The 25,008-nt window shown below is 42.7% G+C and overlaps 1 protein-coding gene across 2 annotated transcripts in view; it reads left to right on the top strand.

Annotated features, from left to right (window-relative positions):
* ALDH18A1 (aldehyde dehydrogenase 18 family member A1) overlaps positions 1–23,145 on the top strand; it is a 33,824-nt gene extending 10,679 nt beyond the window's left edge. The window contains exons 4-18 of one of the 2 annotated variants that reach the window (XM_063102111.1): positions 217–366; positions 457–561; positions 3,500–3,652; positions 4,080–4,170; positions 7,437–7,561; positions 8,299–8,443; positions 9,106–9,179; positions 10,290–10,383; positions 12,082–12,302; positions 14,360–14,497; positions 16,511–16,706; positions 16,813–16,934; positions 19,100–19,286; positions 20,320–20,415; positions 22,667–23,145. In XM_063102111.1, coding sequence (XP_062958181.1) covers positions 217–366; positions 457–561; positions 3,500–3,652; positions 4,080–4,170; positions 7,437–7,561; positions 8,299–8,443; positions 9,106–9,179; positions 10,290–10,383; positions 12,082–12,302; positions 14,360–14,497; positions 16,511–16,706; positions 16,813–16,934; positions 19,100–19,286; positions 20,320–20,415; positions 22,667–22,848 — 2,079 coding nt within the window. In that variant the 3' untranslated portion in view covers positions 22,849–23,145. Of the gene's footprint in view, positions 1–216; positions 367–456; positions 562–3,499; positions 3,659–4,079; positions 4,171–7,436; positions 7,562–8,298; positions 8,444–9,105; positions 9,180–10,289; positions 10,384–12,081; positions 12,303–14,359; positions 14,498–16,510; positions 16,707–16,812; positions 16,935–19,099; positions 19,287–20,319; positions 20,416–22,666 lie in introns of both variants that reach the window. The other variant, XM_063102110.1, reaches the window with a different exon arrangement.
* The last annotated feature ends 1,863 nt before the right edge of the window (positions 23,146–25,008 follow it).

Below are 25,008 nucleotides of genomic sequence, written 5' to 3'. Positions count from 1 at the left end.
AGGCTGGGAAATCCTAAAGAAAAACAGCTCAGTTTAGGAAAAAATTGCAAATTGCAAGGGGAAAAAATGATGGAGAGGGAGCCTTTGTTGGGCTAGCCCAACACTAGCCCAAACTAGTATTTAGAATCCACTCATTAGCCTACCCTATAGGTCTCTTGTGAAGAGAAGAAGGAGATGGTACAGTGCCTTGTGGTGGCTTTTCTTCCTCACTGCCAGGTGTCAGTGCTGCAGAATCAGGGCCGAGAGATGATGCTGGTAACCAGTGGAGCCGTAGCCTTTGGCAAGCAGCGCTTGCGCCATGAGATCCTTCTGTCTCAAAGTGTCCGGCAGGCCCTGCACTCAGGGCAAAACCAGCTGAAAGAGATGGTGAGTGCTGTGCCCCACACCCTGTAACAGGGTTCCTCACGTCTTTCTCCCTCATTCCCAATCATGCCTTGTCTGATTGGTATATTACAGGCAATTCCAGTCTTAGAGGCACGAGCTTGTGCAGCCGCCGGACAGAGTGGGCTCATGGCCTTGTATGAAGCCATGTTTACCCAGTACAGCATCTGTGCTGCCCAGGTGAGAGGATGGGCTTTGTATGGGGGCATGAGACCTTCGTAGGTGGTTCCTAGGGAGCAAAAGGATTACGAGCAGGGCTCTGGAGCCCAACTGCCAGAGTACATTCTCAGCTTCATCACTATTCGCTGCCTGAGAGAAAGTCTTTAAGTGTATCTTTTTGTGCCCGTTTCCTCACCTGAAAAATGAGGATAATATCAGTGCCTACTTCAGAGGGTTTTTAGAAGGGCTCAGTGAGAAAATATATGGAAAGTGCTTAGTATAGTATCTGGTACATAACACATTCTCAGTAAGTGTTAGCTCATCATCACACTAATAACTCTTAGGACTACCAAATATTTTTGCAGACAGAAAAGTTAGATGTCTTCATTTCACTTCATTTCACTTTGATTTCAGGAGCCTTGCTTCTCTTTGTGCCTGGTTGCCGTTTATAGTAGATATCTGTTGAGCATTGAAGGGAAAGAGGAATGCTGGTTTTTCATGCATTCAGCAAATATTTATAGAGCAACTTATGGTGTACCAAGCAGTCTTTTGGGCATTGAGGGTACTGTGGTGAATGAACCAAACATGGTTCTAGTCTTCATGGGACTTGCAAATTTTTAGTGGTTATCCCTGAATGTTCTAGAATCTTCTTCCTACATTATTTAATTTTTACATAAATTTCCTGAAATTTTTTTCAATTTTTTTTTTTTGCTGGCTGGTACAGGCATCAAATTGTATTTTTAACCAATTGTGTAACTACCCACTAAATAGAACATCTAAATAGCTGTCACATCACAGAACAACTGAAAAAAATCTAACTCCCCAAGTTATTATTTTCAGCTCCTTTGCTGCCTCTGATCCTGCCATTTACACCAGTGTTATTTTACACAAAGGGTGTTGTCATACACACATGATTTCAGGTTTTGTTTCCTCATTTCCTATTGTTTTTCTGTTTCTCTGTCTTTTTCACAGTTGTCATCCACAGTGATGTTCTGGTATTAGTCCAGAGTGTCCTTGGGTGAGTGAATTCAAACAGAAAGGCATGGCCCCTTATTGCCTATGGCCAGGGACACCATTTTCTATAATCTTAGATTTTTTTTCTTTTACTATAAGTACAATAGAAATTATCAGCTCTCTCTTCCACAATCTGATGACAATTTCAGTCTTTAACTTTTTAAAAGTGGCAGGAGCCAGGTGAGAAAACTTAGGTCTAGCAGCTATGCTTTTGTTTTGTTTTAAGTCAGTGCACATCAGACATTGTTTCCATTAATATTGAAAGAGTGCCCCCTCCAATTCCTGACAAGCACCAATCCCTGGGCCTCTTTTCTCTCACTCCTGTGCCTCCCCCACAGGCCATCTTATCCACAGGACATCTTTGCCCTTTGCACTTCATCCTGTTCCTTGTTTTCAGTAGTAGTACTATATAGAAGACCATTATCAGTGGCTTTTGAAAATCTCTAGTAAGTTGTTTGCCAGGTTAAAGACTTAATCAAGTACAACAGTTTATTTTCTCTTCATAGAAATGAAACTGATTTGTACTCAACAGATTGCCCTCTCCAAGCACATACTTTTCCCTCTCGGAGCTCTCATCTTCTACCTTTGCAGTCAGATCCCCAACCTTTGTGAAACTGTTTTAGCGACAGGTATTTTCCCTGGACCTTTAGACCGCCTGCTCACCTCTCCTACACACGTTGTTTACTTTTATTGTTTGATCTTTTGCCATCATGACCAGAATCTATATGTTCAGCTTGGACCCAGTTCTGTTTCCTAGAGTACTAAGCTTTTCTGAAAAGTTTATGAGCTTCCCTTATAAAAATATGCCCCTTTCCATCTTCCCCCAAACCACAAACATTTTTATTCTCCATTCTGGCAGCTAGTACAGAGCCTAGCATTTCAGAGGTACTTAACAAGATTTTTATCAAGTGAGTGAATTATTTCCCTCAGTAATGTTACCACTCTGACTTCACCTGCATTTGATGTATCGTCAAAGCTGCCGTTTTATTGCTGTGTTCTCAGTTACCAAAGCCACAGCCTGGTTCATGCCTTCACTGTCCCCACTTGGACTGTTTCAGGACCCTCCTTCTTGACAATCTGCCTCCAACCTTTCCAACTTCAGCCTGCTCTGCAGAGTAAAAACCCTCTTTCTTAAACATCAGAGGAATTACAATAAAACGTTTATTCTTGAGCTTTAGGGTTTGTTACCATTTAATTTCTTGCTATCCTCCCCATTTACCTTTCTCTCTTTCTAAACATTGCCTAGTACTTATTCAAGCAAGAAAGCAGAGCTGTTTATCAGCCGCCACCTCCAGCTCTCCACTCTACCTTTGAGGGCCTTATGCTCATCCTTTCCCGATGGTGTCCAGTCCATCTTTCAGGTTGTGACTAAAGACTCACCTCCATAAACCTCTCAGACTGAGCCCACACGCTCAAACACAGCCTTTGTTAACTCCAGTAATGGTCTGCTTCAGAGCAGGAACAGTGACAGCATAGGCCTATTCCATTCTGTCTAGTACATTTTTCTAAGCAGGGTAAATCATTCATTCATTCATTCACTCACTCACCAAATATTTAAGTGCCTACTATGGTCAGGGCCCGAATCACATGCTAGGATACAGAGATATTTTAGAAATTAATGGATAGTAAATTAATCTCCCCAGTATCCCTCTAAAGTAGATACATTAATTTTCTTAATTTTGTAAATGGATGAGTAATTCTCTGAGGATTAAAGTACTTTTGCAAGAAGGCTTGAGTATCCTTAAATAAGTCTTCCAGGTGATTGTAATTTTTATCTCTGAAAGGATTGGACAAGCATCCAAAGATAGACATTTTATTCCAATCTGTATGAGGTCCCAGAAGCTGAAAGTTTAACTCTCCTACTCTTAGTATCTTTTGTATACCATTCCTGAGAAGTTCATCATTTTCCTCTCTCCTGCATTTTTGGTCTGTTTAATCCTTTTAGATTTTGGTGACCAATTTGGATTTCCACGATGAGCAGAAGCGCCGGAACCTCAATGGGACTCTTCATGAGCTCCTCCGAATGAACATCGTCCCCATTGTCAACACAAACGATGCTGTTGTCCCCCCAGCTGAGCCCAACAGTGACCTCCAGGGGGTAAATGTGGGTGAAGTATTCCTAAGGGTTGAGCATGCTGGAGACACTAATGCCATGCTGTGCTGCATGTACTAACACCAGAAGTTTGGCATAAGCAAGATGGAGAGATTGGGGAGAAGCTGGCATCATGGAGCAGTGGCTGCATAAGCTCTTCTGAAGTCAGGGGGTTTCATTCAACAGGGTGAGGTGCTGTAGTGATTTAAGATGGTGCTATGAGCATGGCTTGTATATTTCAGTGAATAGAAGGCTGCATGTTTGGAAAAGGGATTGCCAGTAGGCATTGTGTTTTGCAGACAGAAAGGACCTGCAAGAGCTGTCATCTACATATTTGGGCCATTGATTTTGCCTGCCAGAGCCTGGCTGAGTGCTTCTGTGAATTTCTTTTTGGACTGCATAGCTCACTCACGACCTTTTACCTACATTCTAGGTTATTAGTGTTAAAGATAATGATAGCCTGGCTGCCCGTCTGGCCGTGGAAATGAAGACTGACCTTCTGATAATACTTTCAGATGTAGAAGGTACAAAGTAATGCCATTTTCTTTTATCTGTCCTCTGTTTTAAATGCTGCGTTATGTGAGCACATGAGTTTCCCTCTTTGAGTCCTGATCTTTTTTTTTTTACTATGGAACATTATTTTGGGAGCCATATGGTTTGACAAAGGGTTTTTATGACTCTAAAGAGGGTGGGCAAGTCTGGGAGATGCAGTTTGATGAAATGTTATTTCCAGGTGCTCTCAGTTTTTTTGGTTCATAACAGCTTTATGGAGATATTCACATACCATACAATTCACCTATTTAAAGTTTACAATTCAGTGAGTTTTAGTATATTCACACAGTTGTGCAACCATCACCACGATTACAGAACATTTTCATCACCCCCTAACAAGAAACCCCATACCTGTTAATTAGCGCTCACTCCTCACTTCCACCCAAACTCCACAGCCCTAGGCAACATGCAGTCTACTTTCTGTCTCTTTGGATTTACCTATTCTGAACATTTTGTATAAATGGAATCATACACTGTGTGGTCCTTTGTGACTGCTTTCTTTTACTTAGCATAATATTTTTAAGGTTCATCCGTGTTATAGCATGTATCAGTATTTCATTTCTTTTTTTTCCAAATAATATTCCACTCTGTGGATATACCACGTTTTATTTATCCTCTCATCAGCTGATGGACATTTTGGCTATTATGAGTAATACTGCTATGAACATTAATGTACAAGTTTTTGCTTGAGCATGTTTTTATTTCCCCTAAGAGTAGAATTGATGCATCGTATGGTAGCTCGATGTTTAAAAACCTTTGGAGGAACTGTCAGACTGTTTTCCAAAGCAGCTGCACCATTTCACATTCCCACCAGCATATGAGGGTTCTGATTTGTTCACAGCCTTGCAGACACTTACTTGTTATTATCTGCCTTTTTTATTATAGCCATCCTAATGGGTGTGAAGTGATATCTCTTTGTGGTTTTGATTACTTTCAGTTTTTAATGTAAATCACAGGACAGATTATTTTAAATTAGAGCCATTGTAGAAAATCTAGGCAGTATGACCGCCATATTCTTATATGTTATTCTGTTCCTCTCTGCTTTCCCCTTCCTCATGAAGGGGCCTCTCTTGGCTTCAATTTGAATCTCCATTCACTCTTCTCACTTTAAGCTATTTCCATTTTATAGTATAAGAAATATAGTAGCTGTGCCCAAAATAGGCCGAATCTCCAGGATCCCAAAAGCTTCATGTTACATTTCTAGGAGGTCAGAAAAACCTTATTTAATTCCCAGCCCACACCGAAGGCAGGGTAATATGGCAGGTCTTGGTCTCCATTTTTACCCTACAGCAGTGTAAGGTAAGGGCAGGGGCTGCCTAGTGGACACAGGGGCAGATACGGATGGATTAATCTGTCTTCTGACCTTGTGGAAAGTCAGAGATACTTACCTGTAAGAAGCCTTGGTGCTGTGTTTATCTACTGTAATTTGAAGTCTCAGCATGAGACAGCTAAATTAAGGTAAGTGTGAACCACCCTGGAGAAAAAGACATTTTGGTTAGTCAGTAGGTTTTTACTAAGTTTCTGCTATGTACAAATAGTGTGCTAGGTGCTTCATAAATGTCAATTTACTCAATCTTTGTAGCAGCCCTACAAAGTTAACCCAATTATACAGATGAAGAAATTAAAAAACGTTCAGATCAGTTAAATGGTATATCCAAAGTTACATAGCAAGTGCTTAGCAGAGGCCATTTTTCAAATCTAAGTCTGTTCAGTTGAAAAGCCTATGCTCTTCTCTTCCCTCTCTCCAGTACTGCTGGCAAGGTCAAGGATGTAAGTTTGCGAGATAAATATATAAAACCTGATTTGATCTAGACTGTAGTAAACAGTTTTGATGTATCTTCAAACTGGTCATTGGCAGGCTTGTGCTCTTGCTGTAATTCGTTTATTTATCCACTGAATGCTCATTTTTAAAACAATATCAGAATTTTAAATATGCTCTTTGTGAGGCTGAGAGTCTGCTGTAAGGGAAAAAGAGGAGTAGGCAGAATATCGGAATGCTATGAACCCCTCAGCATCTCTGGAGAAGGTTTGGCTTGGAATTGTGTAGTCTTTCCCATATTATTATATGAAACTGAAATAGCCTCTAAATCTAAGCCTGTGATCTCATTACACTGTATTTTCTGGGAAGAACTTAGCCCTAAATCATAGGGGGGGCTATGGAGCAGGAGGTTAAGGTAGACAGAAATTGTGAGATTATTTTTCCTTTCCTTATAATTGCTGCTCAGGGTTTGCACTGCTTTGCTTTATACTGGACACTGATTTCCTCACCCCCTTCCCCGATTTGCTTACTTCCCCAGAGAAGTTGTATATAGCAGGATTGTATCTGGAATAATGGAGGGAAGAGGTATATAGCACAGGAAAAGCCATGACTTGAAACCAAAAACATCGCTTCCCAAAACGTCCTTCAGCCAGTCCCCAGCCACAGGCAGTGCCTCCCTACCTGTGTCCCTGTTAGGTCTTCACTTGACTCCATTTTCTCAGGCCCCTCTCACCCACCTCCTTTCCTCTTCCAAGGCTCCTACTCACTCTTTTTCAAAGTGAAATTGTAAGGATTTTAAGTCTTGTATGCATATAACATTTCATGTGATTCTACTTTATGTCACTCTCCTTAGTTATAAAAAGGACATATGCTTTAGGGTGATAAATCCAGACTGAATGTCGAGACTCATGAGCTCTCCTGCTGATGTAGCCTGATCTGCCAACGACTCACTCATAAAATGGGGAGTATGAATTAGTGACTTCCAAAGGGTACTATGAGTTAATGAGTAGCTGTTCCACATTTCATCCTGCTTGGAACTGTCGCATTAGACAGGTGGCTGCTACGGTGTTTCTGTATAGCCACTCTTCTTTTTCAGTTATATTGGTACAGCATCATAAGTGGCAGTGGCAGGGGTGGGGACAGCTTGTCAATGGACTGTGGCAGGGTTAATAAATTTTGTGCCGAGGATATGCTCTGATGTTAGGAAACATTCATTTATTAAGCCAGATTATAAAGTATGTAAGGCGGGTCCTGCTGGAGCTATCTTCTTGTTGGGTTGACTCCACAGATCCCTTGTTCTCTTTTCTGGTTAGAGCATGTGGTGGTACAGTGGAACTCTGGATGAGTAATGTACAGAGTGCTTGACAGGTGCCCGGGAGGCCTGTCTTGGGGGACACTCACTTCCTTCACTTGGTGAAGTGAGTGATGTCATCAGGAGATGGAAGTGAGTGATGTTACCGACTCTTGTCTACTTTTTAGGCCTCTTTGATAGCCCCCCAGGGTCAGATGATGCAAAGCTTATTGATATATTTTATCCTGGAGATCAGCAGTCTGTGACGTTTGGAACCAAGTCTAGAGTGGGAATGGGTGGCATGGAATCCAAGGTAAGAATCTGGTGTCTTAACTGCCTATAACAATTATAAAGCCAAGACAGTATTTTATCCTTTTTACTTTTATAATTGTTTAGGGGCTGATTGTTCAGATACTATGCATATACACACTTAAATATACACATATCTAAATACAGTTTCAATGAATATTGTGTTCCTATATTTAGTCATGTCTGTGTATGTTTTTTATTAATATTATATAGTGTGTTCATATTTTTCATAATTCATAAATCCTCTAATATTATCAGCTCAAATATATTCTTTCTCTCCCATTAATTATTCTAAGAAGTTATATCCTTAAGGTATAGCACTATACGTAGCAATGGCAGAGATGAGGACAAGAGCCCTATTTATAAAAACTAAGGTAATCAGGATCAGATTCTGGTCAAACCCCAGGCTGTTCACTAAGTTGTTTCTAAGCTGAGGCACAAAAAGTCAAATGTGGAAGTGATGAGTCCCATACTAGTGAGTCTTGAAGAGAGAGCATGCTGAAAACAAAGGAGAGGTTGGTTCATCTTTAGGCAGCACATGCCAAAGTTGGGCTGGGAAGAGTACATGGGCTGCACGTGTTTTCAGAGCTTCTGAGCTATTAAAAACATTCCTGCACATACTTAACTTGCTCAATATCAAATTGCATTTTATATCTTTTTACAAGTTAAAATTATGGATGACTAGATCTAAATCTCATCTTTAATGTGAATCCCATCTTTGAATCTAACCTGTCCTGTTAGGTGAAAGCAGCCCTCTGGGCTTTGCAAGGTGGCACTTCTGTTGTTATTGCCAATGGAACTCACCCAAAAGTGTCTGGGCATGTCATCACAGACATCGTAGAGGGAAAAAAAGTTGGCACCTTCTTTTCAGAAGTAAAACCTGCAGGTAAGTGCTTCATGAGGTCCTAAGGCCTGTAGACATTAGCTAGTGATACCCAGCCTACATGGGACTGAAGCCTGAGCTCTCACTCTGGGAATAGATCACAAAATTAATGTGCTATTGTTATGAAATATAGTATTCTTCTGAATACTGTTTGTAAAATTGGATTTTGGTTGGCTTTTGTAAAATTCTATCTAACCTTCCTAACTAGGCCTCCTCTTCTCTACAAAATCAGTGAGTTAAAGAATTTAAGCATTCATTTTCTCAAGAAACATTTGCTAGGCCTTTGCTGGATGGCAGGTACTAATAAGCACTAGAGATGCAAAGATGCATAAAATATGGTATGAACTCTCAGGAGTTCACAAAAGATAGAATTGCCTATGTTCCTCATTCAGAAATGCAAACACATTAGAAAATATTAGCCACAGTGGGATTGAAAAGAACACCACAAGAGAGAAAGTATATTGTCTACCCCAGAGATGCAGGCAAGTTGTTGTGTTTTTGTCTGAGTTAATCTGGCACATTCGTTTGCCATTCTTTTGGTGACCGTGATCCCTGTAGGTGAAACAAGCACACCAATACACCAAGTGTTCCTTCTGTGCACGTGATGGGAAGGTGACAGAGAACTCAAGTTCATCATGATCTGATGTTTGTACATATCTTTGCAGGCCCTACTGTCGAACAGCAGGGAGAAATGGCTCGATCTGGAGGAAGGATGTTGGCCACTTTGGAACCTGAGCAGGTAATAATAACCTTAACTGATTCTTTTGTAACAGTTTTCAGAGCAAGTCATACTGTGCAGTTTAGTACAACAGTCCAACCTGCTGACTCCCCCTTTTCTCCTAATATTCCACAGAGTTATCTGAGTTATAAGTCTGACTCAGATTTGCTCTGCCTTTTTTCTTTTTCTTAATTTTATTTTTCCTTTTGTCCTTTGTAGGCTGAGGCCTAAGGTAGGTTTTCATCACTACAATGTTTTGATCAAAAGCATCACGAAAATGACAAGACTAGGAAGGCTACCTAATACTGCCATATACCGGGCATGGAAATGTGGGAAAATTACTTATCCTAGCCCATTCCAAATCACCTAACTTACCTGTAAGATGGTAATTCAAGAGCCTGCTCCATAGTGGGTAGCCCTGCCCTGTCTACAATGAACTAGAATATAGGTTTCTTCTGGGAAATACTTTGGCCTAAGAAAGGAGAAGAGAGTTTAAAATAAATACAAGTAGAGAAAGGGGAAAGCAAAGGAGGCTCCTAGCTTCCCTCTCTCATACCTCTTCCCTCTGCTCCTTCAGTAAGCACACGCCAGTTTGCCATGTTTCCTGATCTAGCTGGGTAAGGATTGGGCTCTCTTCAAGCATCTAGGATTGGATTTTTCCCTGTGACTGAATTCATTGAATAAGTAATTGACAAAAAGAAAAACTAGGTATAAAAACTTACCTGGGAAATAAGCTATCTCTATCTAGCTTGTGATAATCATTACGTAAAGATGTGTGTATCATGCTGATTCAAAATGCTGGCTCCTGTCTGACGGACAAGTAGTATAATTTATCATGCTCCCTCCCCCCTCAGTGGGCCATAGTTTTCTAATGATAATCATCAAGAGTGCCAGAAGAGGAGGAAAAGTAAAAAGAAGTGAGAGGAGGTTGACTGTGAGAGAGGAAGGAAGAAATAAGGGGAGCAGTGGTGGAAAATGAATGATAGGAAGTAAGGAGATTTCAATCAATGGTGACCTTGGATTTAGAAGCAAGGCCTGGCACTCTCAGAAGAGTAAGTCTAAAAACTGTGTGTGTATTCTTCTGGGACTGACATACCCATTTGATTTTTTAATGGTTTGCCTTTCTTCTAGAGAGCGGAAATTATCCATCATCTGGCTGATCTGTTGACGGACCAGCGTGATGAGATCCTGTTAGCCAACAAAAAAGACTTGGAGGAGGCAGAGGGTAAAGACCAGGCAATTTAGAGCAGTGTTGTGGAGGGGTCTTGGGGGAGGGTTTTGTCCTTTGTTTAACTAATAATTCTTATATCATAGTCTGCCTAAAGACAAGATTATTATAGAAGAAATTGTATATCATGCATCATTTTTATTAAGTATTAGTTGGGCTTTTTCAAATCACACATCCTACCCCCACACCCTTACCTAGGTAATTTAGTACAGACCCCAAAGGAGCTTTTTCCATTCTCTACAGGTCACAAGCCAGGGCTGCTATGGCAGTTTCAGGGGAAAAAAAAAAAGAAGAAAGATTGAGAACCCAACTACATTAGACATTCAGCTAATAGCAGCTAACATTTTTTGAGGCCTTTCTTTATTGCAGGGCATTATGCTAAGGGCTTTATAGACAGGATTTCATTTACTCTTCAGTACTATCATCTCCATTTTACAGAGGAGGAAACTAAAGCTCAGAGAAGTTGTCACTTGCCCAAAGCCATATGGCCAGTGATGGACCTGGGATTCAAACACAGTTGGACTGAACATATAAAAGAGCTGTAGAAATAGCTTGTTTTTAGTTAATTAACCAGTGTGAGATCTTCCCGGAGTTAGTACCAGGTGCCATCCAGAGCTGCCCTTGAGGTGCTAATGACAGAGTAGGTGGGATGGCTGAACTTGCATTGTTAGGTGAAAAACTAGAATGTAGCATTTAATGTGCACTGTAATCAAAACTTGGTATTTAGCAAATGGGGAAAAGAAAAGAAAAGTGTGTGTGTGTGTGTGTGTGTGTGTGTGTGTGTGTGTGTGTGTGTGTGTGTGTGTGTGTGTGTATAAAATTAGTTGGTAGAATGATTTAATTTTTTTTCTTAATGTAAGGTTGATTCCTCTCCTCCAAAGTAGAAATATTATTATTTTATCTTGGTGGTTGTGTCTATAAAAAAGAAAGGGAAAATTTTTATATATCAACATTAACCACTGCAATGATTGGTGATATGTGATTCTAAATGGTTTTCTTTGGTATATATATGTGTATATATAAGTGAATGGGGTGTGTGTGTATATATATACACACACACACAGAGAATCATTTCAAGAGAAAACATCTTTATTGCTTCTGGTTATAAGAATAATTGTCATTATAAAAAGTTTAAATAATGCCAAAAGATAAAGTAGACAGCATCGTGGTTCTTGAGGCCTTCCAGACATCTCCCTGTGCACACATATATATGCAGTGTTTGATAAATAGGATTATATCATACATGCTGTTTTATAGTTTGCCTTTTTCACAAACCATATCCTAGACAGCTTTCCATATTAATAAATATAGATATATTATTTATAATAACTGCACTCTATCCCAATGTCAGAATTTTTAGGTACAATCCAGTTTCTCACTGTTATAGAAATGCTGTGGCAAGCATCCTTATTACATGCAGGCTTTCTCATGTAAATGAAATTTCTGGAACTGAAATTGTTGGCATAAAGGGTATGGGTGTATACAGCCTTAGATTATGATGCATACTGCCAAACTGCCCTCGAGGAAAAGCTGTATAAAATGGCATGTCATTGTCTTACCGAGAACCCTAAGTTCCCTGTCTGTTCCTAATGCAGAGCCACGTGTTCAGTAACACATCAGGAAAGATCAGTTAGTTGATGGCTGTAGCCTGCCCAGATTTACTTACTTTATCATGTGTTCCTAACACCTTTTCAGGGAGACTTGCAGCTCCTCTGCTGAAACGTTTAAGCCTCTCCACATCTAAGTTGAACAGCCTGGCCATTGGTCTGCGGCAGATCGCAGCCTCCTCACAGGACAGTGTGGGACGTGTTTTGCGCCGGACCCGGATTGCTAAAAACCTGGAACTAGAACAAGTGACTGTCCCAATTGGAGTTCTACTGGTGATCTTTGAATCTCGCCCTGACTGTCTACCCCAGGTGTGTGACTAATAATCCGCCGTTGGAGTAGGGAAATTGGAGGAAGAGTATATTTTCAGGACTGGAGATAAGTCTCTCAAAGATAATTGTGTGTGTTTGTGTGTGAAGGTCTTATCTTTTTTTACCCCAAAAAATAATTTTTGAGACTTTATTCTCAGGTCGTTCTTAAGGTAATTTATGTTCTTGGTTCCCAGTAATGCTGAAGTAGGTATTCATATGTCCATTTTACAGTTGGAAAAAACTGAACTTTAAAGAAGTTAATATTCCTGTCACACTTGTAAGAGTGGACTGGGACTGGAGCCCAGATCAACCTACCATACCATGATATGGCAGCAAATTTCTAAATATCTTAGCTCATGGTATACTTTGTTCTCTGACCACCAGTCCCTGCTGGCCTGCTGCAGAGTTGTGCATCTAATAGCTGGCTTTGCCCATGTGAAAAAGACCCCTTTATTCTTAATGCCACAGATGGCTTCCTGTAGGTACATCATGAAGAAAAAGAACTTTCAATAGTTAATGGAAACTAGAATGCAACCTTCTTTAAAGAAGTTGACATATCACAGGCTGATATTGAGAAACCATGTGTTAGAGGTTTGGCCAAGCAGCTGTGTTGGTAAAAAGAAGGTGGCATTAGAGGGTGCCCTCACTTTGTTGCCCTAAACTCTCTCCCAGAATTCTTAGACTGTTTTCCCACAGGGCTGTCCAGTAGGATGATACCAGCTCTTTCTTTGCACTAGCCCCAAAGACTCAAAGGGAAATTCTATTTTAAAACAAAAAATTAGCATCGCTTTACTAAAAGGCATAGGTGACCATGGAGGGTACTCCTTGACATGACCTAAAACCAGCTTGTTCACTAAGGGACTCCTGTTCCACTGAGGTCTGTCCTCAGCACTTGGCTGATGCTGGCACACCACCCCCTCTGGCCACACACCCATCTTGCTGAAATGCCCTGGTAATGACTGCAAATCTCACCTCTGCTCATAGAAATGGGTCTCATGTCTTTGTCTGGGCTATCCATGAAGCTTCTCTGCTACCTCTCGTCCATATCAGCTGATACCTCACAAGGAGGAAGGTTTCCTCTTTAGCCAACTACAGCTGAGGCTCCTCACCTGGGATCTTAACCCTGGATGCCTTCACAGAATCTATGAATCCTAAAAATCGTATGCAGGATTCTGTGTGTTTGTGCATTTATCAGGAGAAAGTTTACATAATTTTTGTAAGGGGTTGTTTTAGGAACAAGAAAAACAAAAAAAGATTAAGAACCCCTAATCTGGAGATTAATATGGGCAGGCAAGGTTTTTTACTAAAGTTTCTTTGCCTACACTACAAAAGCAGGAAGATTTTCATTCATCCCAAGAGCATTCAGGAAATTAAGTTTCAGTCTTAGGATGATCGGGTCAGTGTCACTCACTCTTTACTCTAACAGAATAACTAACCGTCTTCTTGGATGGTCTGCCTTTTCCTCCCCAAAAAGTCACGTATTTCTTTCCCAGCAGTCTCTGCCATAATAGATGTCCAGGGGCTGGCAGGTGTTCTAGTCCTCTCCTGGTTCTCAGTACCAAGCATTTAGGGCTCTTGGAACAATTCCAGGGCCAAAGTAGGATGCATCCAGAGGTGCGCCCAGCCTCAGTCTGAGTCAGGTGGAGCAAGTGCTTCCCTACAGAGGCAGCTGAGTACCCTGTTCTCCGCAGTGGCCAAAGGGGAGAGGGGATTTGTGTGACCCTGGCCATTTATCTCAGGTTACTTTGCTAATTGTGTCAAGGAAGCCATCTAGTTTAGTTCCTAAGATCCAGGTGGTCCGGCTCTGGAGTCCAACCACCTCAGTCTGGCTTCTAGCCCTGCCATTTATAAGCTATGTGACCTTGGGGAGTCACCAACTTCTCTGGACTGCATTGTCCTTATTTGTTAAGTGGGGGATGTTGTGAAGATGCAACAGCATAGGCCTTATAAAGTGATGAACACAATGCTTAGCACAGAAAAAATGCTCAGTGAATGCGATGTTATGTTGCCGTGGTGTTTTTTCCCTTTGATCCACTGCTCTCTGCTTTGATCTGCAGGTGGCAGCGTTGGCTATCGCAAGTGGTAATGGCTTGTTACTCAAAGGAGGGAAGGAGGCCGCACACAGCAACCGGATTCTTCACCTCCTGACCCAGGAGGCCCTCTCGATCCATGGAGTCAAGGAGGCTGTACAGCTGGTAGGTCCCTGGGAATGAGCTGAGCCAAGTCTGGCCAAGAAGGGCCAGGTCAGGAGGTTCGGTGTTAGAAGCAAAGCTTAGGCCATGTAGAGCAAAGATCTTCTGCAGGCAGGCTTAATTGGAGTGGCAGTGGGTTAGCCTGCTGACATTAGGCCATTCCATAGAGCCAGATGAGTCTTTGGTGGCTTAGGAAGGCCACTCCCATACAGCTGTGTCCCGGCACTACTGATTTATAAGAATGTCCATTAGACCTTCATGCTTTGGGTCACAGGGCAGCAGAGTACCAGACCTAGAGTGGGAGGCCTGGGTTCTTTTCATTGGCAGAGTGATTTAGGATAAGTCAGATGAGACATGTTATGAAAGTTTGTCGTTAACCATCATGCGTTGTATAAGTATGAGACCATGCTGTCATCACTGTGGTCATTATTTTAACTGACCATTGCATCACTCTCCTCAACTGTCAAATGAAGTTCAATAGTAATACCTATAATTTATTAAGCACCTACTGTGTGCAAGGTACTTTTCATCCTTTATCTCATTTAATCCTTGCTACAACCCCATGAGGAAAATATCATTAATTAGTAGGCCCACTTCCTAGATTGGAAAAAAACAGACTTAGAGGTAAAGTAATTTACCAAACTCACACAATCTGTGGTAGACTTCAGATTTGGACCTGGACTGACTCCAGATCCTTCACTTTTTTCATTGAGGCCCACTCACTCCGACATTCCAGAATTCTTTTGGCTTCTGGGAGAATGTCTACAAACCTGTTGCATTATACACTCAATGATGAGAATCCAGGTTTTTTCATATGGCAATACAGTGGGTAGAAAGAGCACAGATTTTAGGGAATCGTATCCCAGCTCTACCACATCCTAGCTTAGATAGATTCCCTCCCTCCCCTCCTTCCTTTCTTCCTATTAATGTTTAACATACATACACTAAATTTACAGATCTTATGTGAACAACCCCGTGGCCTTGTTCATGTATATGTACACACATCCTCCACCCACCAGCTGTAACAAGATGTAGAACATTCCCGACATCCCAAGGGGCTTCCCGATCAATATGCCCCACCCCTACCATAAAGTAACCACTTTCTTTTACATTCAGTTACTTTTGCCTATTCTTGAACTTCCTATAAATGGAATCATACAAAATGCACTTTTATGTCGTATGTCTTTTGTTCATCATGTCTGTAATATTCATCCACATTGTTTTCTTGTTTTCCAGTTTTCTCACAGTAATTTTCTCTTACTATTGCCATGTAGTATTCTATTTACATGCATATACTATAGTTTACCCTTTCTTCTGATGATGAGTATTTGGGTTGTTTTTAGTTTTTGGCTATGTGGAATAAAGTTGCTTGCTATGAACGTTCTGGTACATGTATATTTATATTTGTCATAAAAGTAACATGACCATATGGAGGAAAATTAAAAATCAAGGAGAGAAAACAAAATGCCCATAATCTCAGTGTTCCAACACAAGCATTTTAGTCAGTCCAGTCAGCATCCCAAGGTAGAGGTTGTCAGCAGACGTCATGGAGAACTGTAGCTCCCTAGCAAGAGCCAGCATTTCCGTAAGGCTGTGATTAGAGGGGCCCTTCCTTTGGTGATCCTCATAGCCTGGCATAATCTATACAGCCTCTGACTTCCATAGACAGCCCTTCCTACCTCTTCTGGCATTTTTATAATTATCTGCCCAGTGTTACGGCTAGTGGTGTCCTAGTCCCATCTTCCCTACTAGGCTCTGAACTCTTTTGAGGGCAGGGACTGTGTCCTGCATGTTTTGTGATGCAGAGCACAGAATCGAATGTGTAGTGTTTGATAAGCTTTTGCTGGATGACTTCGATTCTCATGAACTTAGTTTTGCTTTTAGAGTAAATTTTCTCAGTGCCTGATTTAGTTCTCAGGGTATGCAGACATTTATCTATAAAAGGGAAGTTGCTGTTTCTATATTTTGTGTGTCCAGAAGATGTCATCTTTATCTTTTTATTCTCTCCTTCTTCAGGTGAATACCAGAGAAGAAGTTGAAGATCTTTGCCGCCTAGACAAAATGATAGATCTGATCATTCCACGTGGCTCTTCTCAGTTGGTCAGAGACATCCAGAAAGCTGCGAAGGGGATTCCAGTGATGGGGCACAGTGAAGGGATCTGCCACATGTATGTGGATTCAGAGGCCAGTGTCGATAAGGTCACCAGACTAGGTGAGCTGGGTGGGGTCTCCTGTTTTATGAGGGTGAAATACGTATTAAATCCTCTGTGGCTCTGGATCATGTTAATGGAAACAATTCTTTGCTCTTCTTCTTTTAGTCAGAGACTCTAAATGTGAATATCCAGCAGCCTGTAATGCTTTGGAGACTTTGTTAATCCACCGGGACCTGCTGAGAACACCATTGTTCGACCAGATCATTGATATGCTGAGAGTAGAACAGGTAAGACAGACCCACAGGACTAGTACACTGCTTCCTGTCTTCCACTTTGAGATTCGGAGGCCTGTGGGGTTAGATCAGCAACAGCTGCCATACCATTTAAGGCAATTTAGGAAACAATATTTTTGAGTTTCTCCTATGTACAAAGTTCTATGCTAAGTACAGAGCTGAGTTAAACGTAAACCCTGCCATCTGACGGTCGAGTAGGGGGACTACATCAATACACAAATAGCTTTATGACAGAGTGGAATGTGTTACGTGCTAAGAGAGTTCAAAGGTAAGACAGACCACAAGGTAAATGGACTATCTCTGGCAACCTTTTATTTAGACAGCAAAGTTTAAAATTTATGTTTCCAAACACATTCCTTTTTGGATTTGATTTGAAAAGATGGTGCAGACATGTTTTCAAACCAGAAATTTACATGCATTTATTCCCCCCCCCCAAAAGATGTTTTCAATTACCAATATTAACATACTCAATGATATTTGGGAGTCGGCAATTTTTATAGTGTCCTCTCTATACGTTTTTACCATGTCATTAAGGTTGTAAACAAATAAAGCCAGTAAGTTTCAAATATAAAGTTATGCTCCATCCTAAATTCATGATTATAAGAAAATAGATACTCTCAAAGCAAAAATGGACAGTCTCTTCAATTTTCTGCTTGGATGCGTTTTAAGCTTTGATATCTGATGTGATGACACGCTTTCAGAATTATATAAACTAGCGCAGCAGTAGAGAAGGTGCCTGCTAGCTTTGGTTGGTTTAACCCTGAGCATGTGTCTCTTCCCTTCCATTCTCTTGCTGGAAAAGAAGGCTCCAGTCAGCTTATAAATGTGGCAGGTCCCAGTGAGAACCTGAATTGCTTTGAAAGTGAAAATGCACCCCACAGATTAAAAGGGAATTAGATCACATCCTTCATTTTGGGGGCCTTACTTTACATTAGTGGTTTGATTGGGCACCTATGTCTGCCAACCACCGTAGGGAACTAGACTGGATAGGAGGAAAGCTCTTCTTCAGTCAGAACTAAACCCTCCAGTCCTTATTTGGACAAACCCATGATATCCTCAGTCATCAAAATGAGGATTGCCTTGGGCTGGCCAGTTAGCTCAGATGGTAAGAGCACAGTGTTATAACACCAAGGTCAAGGGTTCAGGTTCTTGAACCAGCCAGCTGCCAAAAAAATAAAATAATATAAAAAATGAGGATTGCTTTGAAATTCCTCAGATCAGAATGAGTCAGTATATATAATTGGTGTAGCCTTTGTATGGCAGGAAGTAAACCCAGCAAGGTGACTTGCACGGGGTGAGGCTCCAGTCCCTGAGAAATATGTTTGGACCACAGTCCTGGAGGAAATGAGGTCCCAGGCAGGAAACCAGAGCAGGTTCTTGGGATCAATGAGGACAAGACCAACGCCACTTGTTGTAACTTGAGCAAAGGTTAGAACTTGGTCCCAAAGAATCAAGGTGTGGATCCTGTCCTGGCGAGGTCTCAGAGAACAAAGCCTATGTGGGAACAGACCTGTGACTGGGGCCCTCAGTGACCAGCCTCAGTCAGGGCCTAGTATTCCTCCAACCAGGAGCAGGATTAGTGTAAGGAGCTGAGCTGAACCTAGAGGTAGGGCCAGACTGACACAGTCAGAAATCTGACAAGTAACCACAGTTTGAGATGCTGAAAGAACCTGACCATGTCATGAAGGTTGTAAACAAACCTCTAAAGCAAAGCAAGGACTTCTGCAGGTGCAGGGTGTAGAAATGCATACATGGCACCGCCATCATTCCCTATGAGTCTAGTGCTTAGATCCCATAAGCAGAGAATGGGATTTTTATAGTCAACTGTTCATTTTAGTAAGATGCCAGAAGTCAAGGGCTTATGGTGATAGCCCATTAAATGTCTCACACAGTCTTAACATTCAGAGGCTTCCTGCTTAAATCTCTGCTCCCACTTTCTCCAGGGCCCATTTCTGGCAAGTGGCCAGTCAGTGTTAAAGCAGAGCATCCTGGAGGGCCAGAAGGCAGGGACTGGTTCCGTTACCCAGGCCACATGAGCTGCTTTGGGCTTTGGCCTTACAGTCTCCTGCTGCATCATACAGGTTCATCGTGCTGGTGGCTCTTGGATTGCTTATTTCTGTTGTTTTTATCTTGTTGCCCTGGGACTTATTTTGTTCCAGGTAAAAATTCATGCAGGCCCCAAGTTTGCTTCCTATCTGACCTTCAGCCCCTCCGAAGTGAAGTCGCTCCGAACTGAGTATGGGGACCTGGAATTGTGCATTGAAGTGGTGGACAGCATCCAGGAAGCCATTGACCACATCCACAAATATGGCAGCTCCCACACGGATGTCATCGTCACAGAAAATGGTCAGTGTCCAGATGGTTCAAGTATATGGTGTCTGCCTTCTCTGCTTTGATCTCCAAGGTCGTCTTGCTATTCTCAGCCCCTCTTGGCCTGCAGGAGAACATGAGCCAAGTAGGCTGATGATAATGCCTAGTATGGGTTGCATTTGATGGTTTGCTGAGTTCTTTCACATCTCTTACCTCGTTCTGTAGTCACAGCAGCCCTGTCGGGGGAGGCAGGACATGGAGGATTTGCTCCACCTTAAAGACAGCTTACTCTGTGTCAGAGGGATTGTCACTTAATCCATGCAACAATTCTTACCAGGTAGTTAAAATAAACCCATTTTACAGCTGAGGAAACCAAGGCCCAAGAGGTTAAGGGCAGAACCAACTCTGCACCTTCATTCATTCACTCCACAAGTGTGCACTGAGGGACCCTCCTAGCTGGCAGGCACCAGAAGCCTGATGGTGAAGGAAGCCAGTAGGACCCCCTTGAGGAATTTACACTCAGTTTATTGGGGAGTCATAACACTACCACCAGTAATAACTAGTAATAACAGCTAATATTTCCTGAGCACTTACTGGGTGCTAGGCAGTGGGATGAGTGCTCCATGGGTGCCAACTCATTGCATCTTCTCCACAGCCTTATGAAGCAGGTAATGTCATCAGCCCCTTTTTACTCTGGTGCAGAGAGGTTCAGACACCTGCGCAAGATCACACAGCTGTGGGTGTGGTGTTGGAGTTGAGACCTAGGTAACCTGGCTCTGGAGCCTGTAAATAGAGAGTGTGGGCAGACCATAAGGGTGCCGAGGCACATCTGCGTGGGAGATCTGGACTCCAGCCCAGTCTTTCCACAACTTTGTGACTGATGAAGCTGGTTTGCCTTCTTCCTCTTCAGATTTTTCACAAGCCTACATGTTTAATATGTGAGGAAAACACACGGGGAGTCTCCATGGGGCCCAGACCCTACCCAGATCTATCACCAGTGAGAGGCTAGAAGCAGGAATGTTCTCTATATGGGGCATCCTAAATCAGTTTCTCTTTCTTTACCATGCAGAGAAAACAGCAGAGTTCTTCCTCCAGCATGTAGATAGTGCCTGTGTGTTCTGGAACACCAGCACTCGCTTCTCTGATGGCTACCGCTTTGGACTGGGTAAGAAAGACTTTGGAAAGGAGACCCTTGTGAATTGCTGTGTTGTTCAAAGAGCATGGTGAGGTGGAGGAGACATTTACTGTCATATGCTTGATCAAGATAGTAGAGACAGACTTGTGGCAAAGTAGTACTATCAGAGTAATAGTTATCTACCATGAGTTGGTGGAAGTCCTATGCTGTAGGCATTTCACATGTTAAAAAAGTAGGTGCTCATCTTTCCTTTTTCATAGATGGGGAAACAGATTCAAAGAAGTAAAGTAACTTACCCGAAGTCACATGGCTGACATTCAGTCCCAAACTTGCTCCCACTGCAGTATGAGCAGACCACTATCTGTGTTTGTGCACAGGCTGTGACAGGTGTACATGCCAAGATCCCTTGAGGACACTACTACTGCAGACTTATTTCTTCAGGGTGACATAGCCAGGTTGCCTCAGAGATAGGAACCCCAACAGGGATAGGACAAAAGAAGGTGTTAGTACCTTCACTGGGCCTAAGTACCAGCATCGAAAACACACTGGTAAGCCCAAAGGTGCAAGGTTAACTTCTAAAGTAGACTTTGAAGTAAAAAGCTTCAGAAAGACACCCTTCTCCCAACTTCCATTTGTTATAAAATCTCCAGCCTTCTGTAATGTAGGGCTTATTTGGATAGTCTGGTTTTCAGGGTTACCATTATACAGAACTCCAATAAGACATTTATGGCACATTTTCTGAATATTTGAGAATTATTTCAACCACTTTAAGTATTTTAATCCCCTGAACTTTTTGAATAGATGATCTGCCTGGAGAAATAGTTCTCACTGGATTGTTAAAAGTTATTAAAGGGAATTTTACTCAGTTATTCTTAGTCATTAGACTCTATTTTTAGTTCCCCATTTCTATTATGTTGAGGTTTTGATTTAATTATCACATCTCTTGCACTGATCTTTGTACTCCATGTTCTTGGAAAAGAAATAGCAGCATACTTTTAAGGGCTGAGGTGACTGGTGATGAGGGATGAGACATGAGGAAAGAGCAAAAAAGATCATTCCATCATCCTTCCAGCACCAGTTCAGAGAAAAAGCCCAAACTCTGGCTGACTTAAATTCCTGTGAAATGCATTAGTGACAGTGGCAGATATTTACTGAGCATTTACTATGTTTCCAGTACCATGCTAAGTGCATCACATGCATTTTCTCACTTAGTTCTACAAAATGTGCTCTATCATCTTCCAGATAAAACAACTAAAGCATGAGAGATGAAGATAGGTAACATGTTCAGAGTAACATGGTCTCAACACCATTGAACCAGAATGGGAATCCCTGTGCCTCATTCTCCTTGCCAGCCACTACCCCAAGCACATCCCCCTGGGGTCTCTGCACTTGCTCTTCCCTCTGCCTGCAGCACCTTTCCACCTGCTCCTCCCAGCCAGCTCCTTCTCATTGTTTGGGTTTCAGCCAAAACAAACCTCCTGAGGGAGGCTTTCCCTGACCCCCCAGGTGTCCACATCCCCATCACACCATCTGTATCATAGCACCTTCACTGCACTCAAACACTGCATGAGATTATTTACTTCCCTGTCCTTTGGTTGACTTGCCCACTAGAGTAGCATCTCCACGAACACAGGACCTTGTATATTTACTATTCATCACTTTACCCCCAGGGCCCAGCACAGCGCCTGGTATTGTAGTACATGCTCAGTGAAGTTGTGATGAATGGGGGAATTCTGCCTCCACTGTATACAGTGCAGAGCACCAAGCCAGACCCAGGAAAACTGATGTCCCCCAGGTCTAAGCTGGGAGCGAGAGGGAAGAGAAGTGAACAGTACCCTTTCATGTAAGACTTCTGGGGGATACAAAGAACATGTCCCTTACTTTATACAATGTAAAGAATATTTGGGGAAATGAAACCTCCATATTAAACATTGTTGTATGCCTCAAAACATGCCCAAATATCAAAATATGGCACACAATTCAGATGCCAAACTCATATCAGAAACAGCACTTCTAGCACTGTCAGAATGCACTGGGGATAAAGTACAGAAGAGAGGCCCACACACTATGTTTCGTTAGAAGAAGGGGGTGCATCAGGACTTATAGTGACTGAGAAATCCTTATGGGGACTGTGGGATTTAAGCTGGCCTGGGGAGGATGGGTCAGAAGTTAGCAGGGAGGGAGGGTGCCAAGTGAGGAGAGTGAAACAGTGTGGGTCTGGTGGGTGGACAGGAAGCAGAGGCTGGGAAGAGCCGTGACTTTATATCCATGCTTTTCGCAGGAGCTGAGGTGGGAATCAGTACATCACGAATCCACGCCCGGGGACCAGTAGGACTGGAGGGACTACTTACTACTAAGTGGCTGCTACGAGGGCAGGACCACGTGGTGTCCGATTTCTCAGAGCATGGAAGTTTAAAATATCTTCATGAGAACCTCCCCATTCCTCAGAGAAACACCAACTGAAAAGAGCCAGGAAAACCCGGGAGTGTTCCAAGAGGACTTCACAGTTAAACTTGTCTTAAGCATCTCAGGGGAGAAGCCACATCTTGTCTCCCAATCCTGGAAGGGTCTGCCTGTCAGAAAGTGCACCTAGATGCTTCTGGGTTTAATTTGTCAGTATCAGTCTTGGCTAACATGCTTATTCCAGCTTGTCTTTTCCTTCCTTCCTTCCTTCCTTCCTTCCTTGCTTCCTTCCTTCCTTCCTTCCTCCCTTCCTTCCTCCCTCCCTCCCTCCCTCCCCCCTCCCCCTCCCTCCCCTCCCTCCCCTCCCTCCCCTCCCTCCCCTCCCTCCCCTCCCTCCCCTCCCTTCCTTCCTTCCTTTCCTTCCTTTCCTTCCTAGAAAATAATTGCTACAGATAGGGACTTCACTTGCCTAGTCCACTGCCCTTCAGCGATGGAAACAGGAAGGTATGGTTTCCCCACATAAAAGCAAAGAAAAATCGTGGCTGCTTTTATCGCCTTGGTGAGGTAAAGCCTCCCTTGGCATTTGGTTGGTACTAGAGCCAGTCATTCCTAATAAGTCTTCTCATGTTTCATTTCTTTCACCCATCGTCTTCTCAGAAAAGGAAAGATTTGGAATTTAAGAAGGGCAGCTCTTCTTTTTAGCATTCTCATCAGAAAGTCACAAAAATATACTGAATCATTTCCACTGGGAAGATTGACCTTTTATTTATTTGCGGAGTAAATAAATCAGCATTCCAGACACTTGCAGCCTCTCCTGGTCCAGGAGATGTGACATTCCCCGTGTTGCAGTTGGAACCCGAGCTGCAGACAAGAGGCGCAAGTTTCAGGATGTTCCCCACCGAGCGGGAGGCATATCTACAGCCATTATGCTTGGAATTTTTGTATGAATTATTTTGTCATCCTGTCCCTTCCTTCAAAACAAAAATTAGAGGATTATTTTAATACTCTGAATTCTTTTCCCCTTTTGGAGAAATAAAGTTCTTAAGAAAAGCCTGTGTGCATGATTAAAGTTTTCTCCCTTATTTGTCATTCCTCTCTTCTTTGTCTTCCTTGTGACCCCCATGTCCCTGCTTTTAGGCATGGTCTCTTCTCTGGAAGTTGTCTAGAGAGACAGGCTTTCTGCCTCACCAGTGTCAGTGGAAGCCACACAGGCACACCCCCAGGGGAGATACACAGGCTGGGGGAGAGGAAAGGAAAACGGGAGGTTAAACCCCATAAAGACTGAAAGCATGGTGATGGTGTGCAGTCGGAGTGCTGCCACTGTATCATGTCCCCGCAGCATCCACTCATATGGCCTTCACGCCAGCTGACATCCAGTTCACTTTGGATGTAAATAACTTCATTGTCCCAGCTCCTCTCTGCCAGTCCTGTTGCCTCGAGATCACCTGAGAGCTCAAACCCCTCACCTCTCTCCCTCCATCTAGCTCCTGTCCTTAGGGTCCCTTGTACCCAACAGTCTGCAGTTGAAAGATTTCTGTCTTGTAAGGGCCCTCCTAAAGAAATAAGCACTCACTTACATGCTGCTGCTTGTTATCCTCTGAGGATGTTTTATGAGCCCAAGAATTATGGTGTCAGGTGGAACATGTTCCCAGGCTGATTCCAAACTCTACCTCTCATCAGACCCTTACATGGTCTGGCAAGTTACTCTGCCTGCCGTGCCTTCTGAATGGAGAATTCTGACATAGCTTGCCTGAAAAGGGAATAAACAAAGTCCTGCCTGAAACTATCGCAAATACCACAATCCGCTCCCAACCAGACAACAGATGCCCCAGGAGTCTAAAATAGAAAGTGACCCAAGAGATCTGGAGCCCTTGGGGACTGGGTCTGGGCCCTGAGAAGGATGAGTCCTAGGAGTGATGTGAGGGCAGAGCGTTGCAAGCAAAAGTCCAGAGGTGGGGGATGAAACCGGGGAGCAGTGAGTACACCAATTTGGGGCAGAAGTTTATATGGGCAAACAGGTGGGTATTACCTTCTAGACAGCTGGTGTTGGTAGAATCTCTACTGGAGCCGCCATTCTTAGGGCATGGGATGGGGTGGTGTTTGGCCTAGAGAACACAGGTAAAGCTCAGTAACCCAACAAGGCCATTTCCCTATGCAAAAACCTTAGCCTTAGTCAATTTCTACAGAGACCATGGGCCATCAGCATTCTCCCTTTTTCCA

Source organism: Cynocephalus volans, chromosome 7 (genome assembly GCF_027409185.1).
Source record: "Cynocephalus volans isolate mCynVol1 chromosome 7, mCynVol1.pri, whole genome shotgun sequence".
NCBI classification, from domain to species: Eukaryota; Metazoa; Chordata; class Mammalia; order Dermoptera; family Cynocephalidae; genus Cynocephalus; species Cynocephalus volans.
The sequence above is the reverse complement of the archived record's forward strand: the minus strand, read 5'-3'. Positions and strand labels throughout refer to the sequence as shown.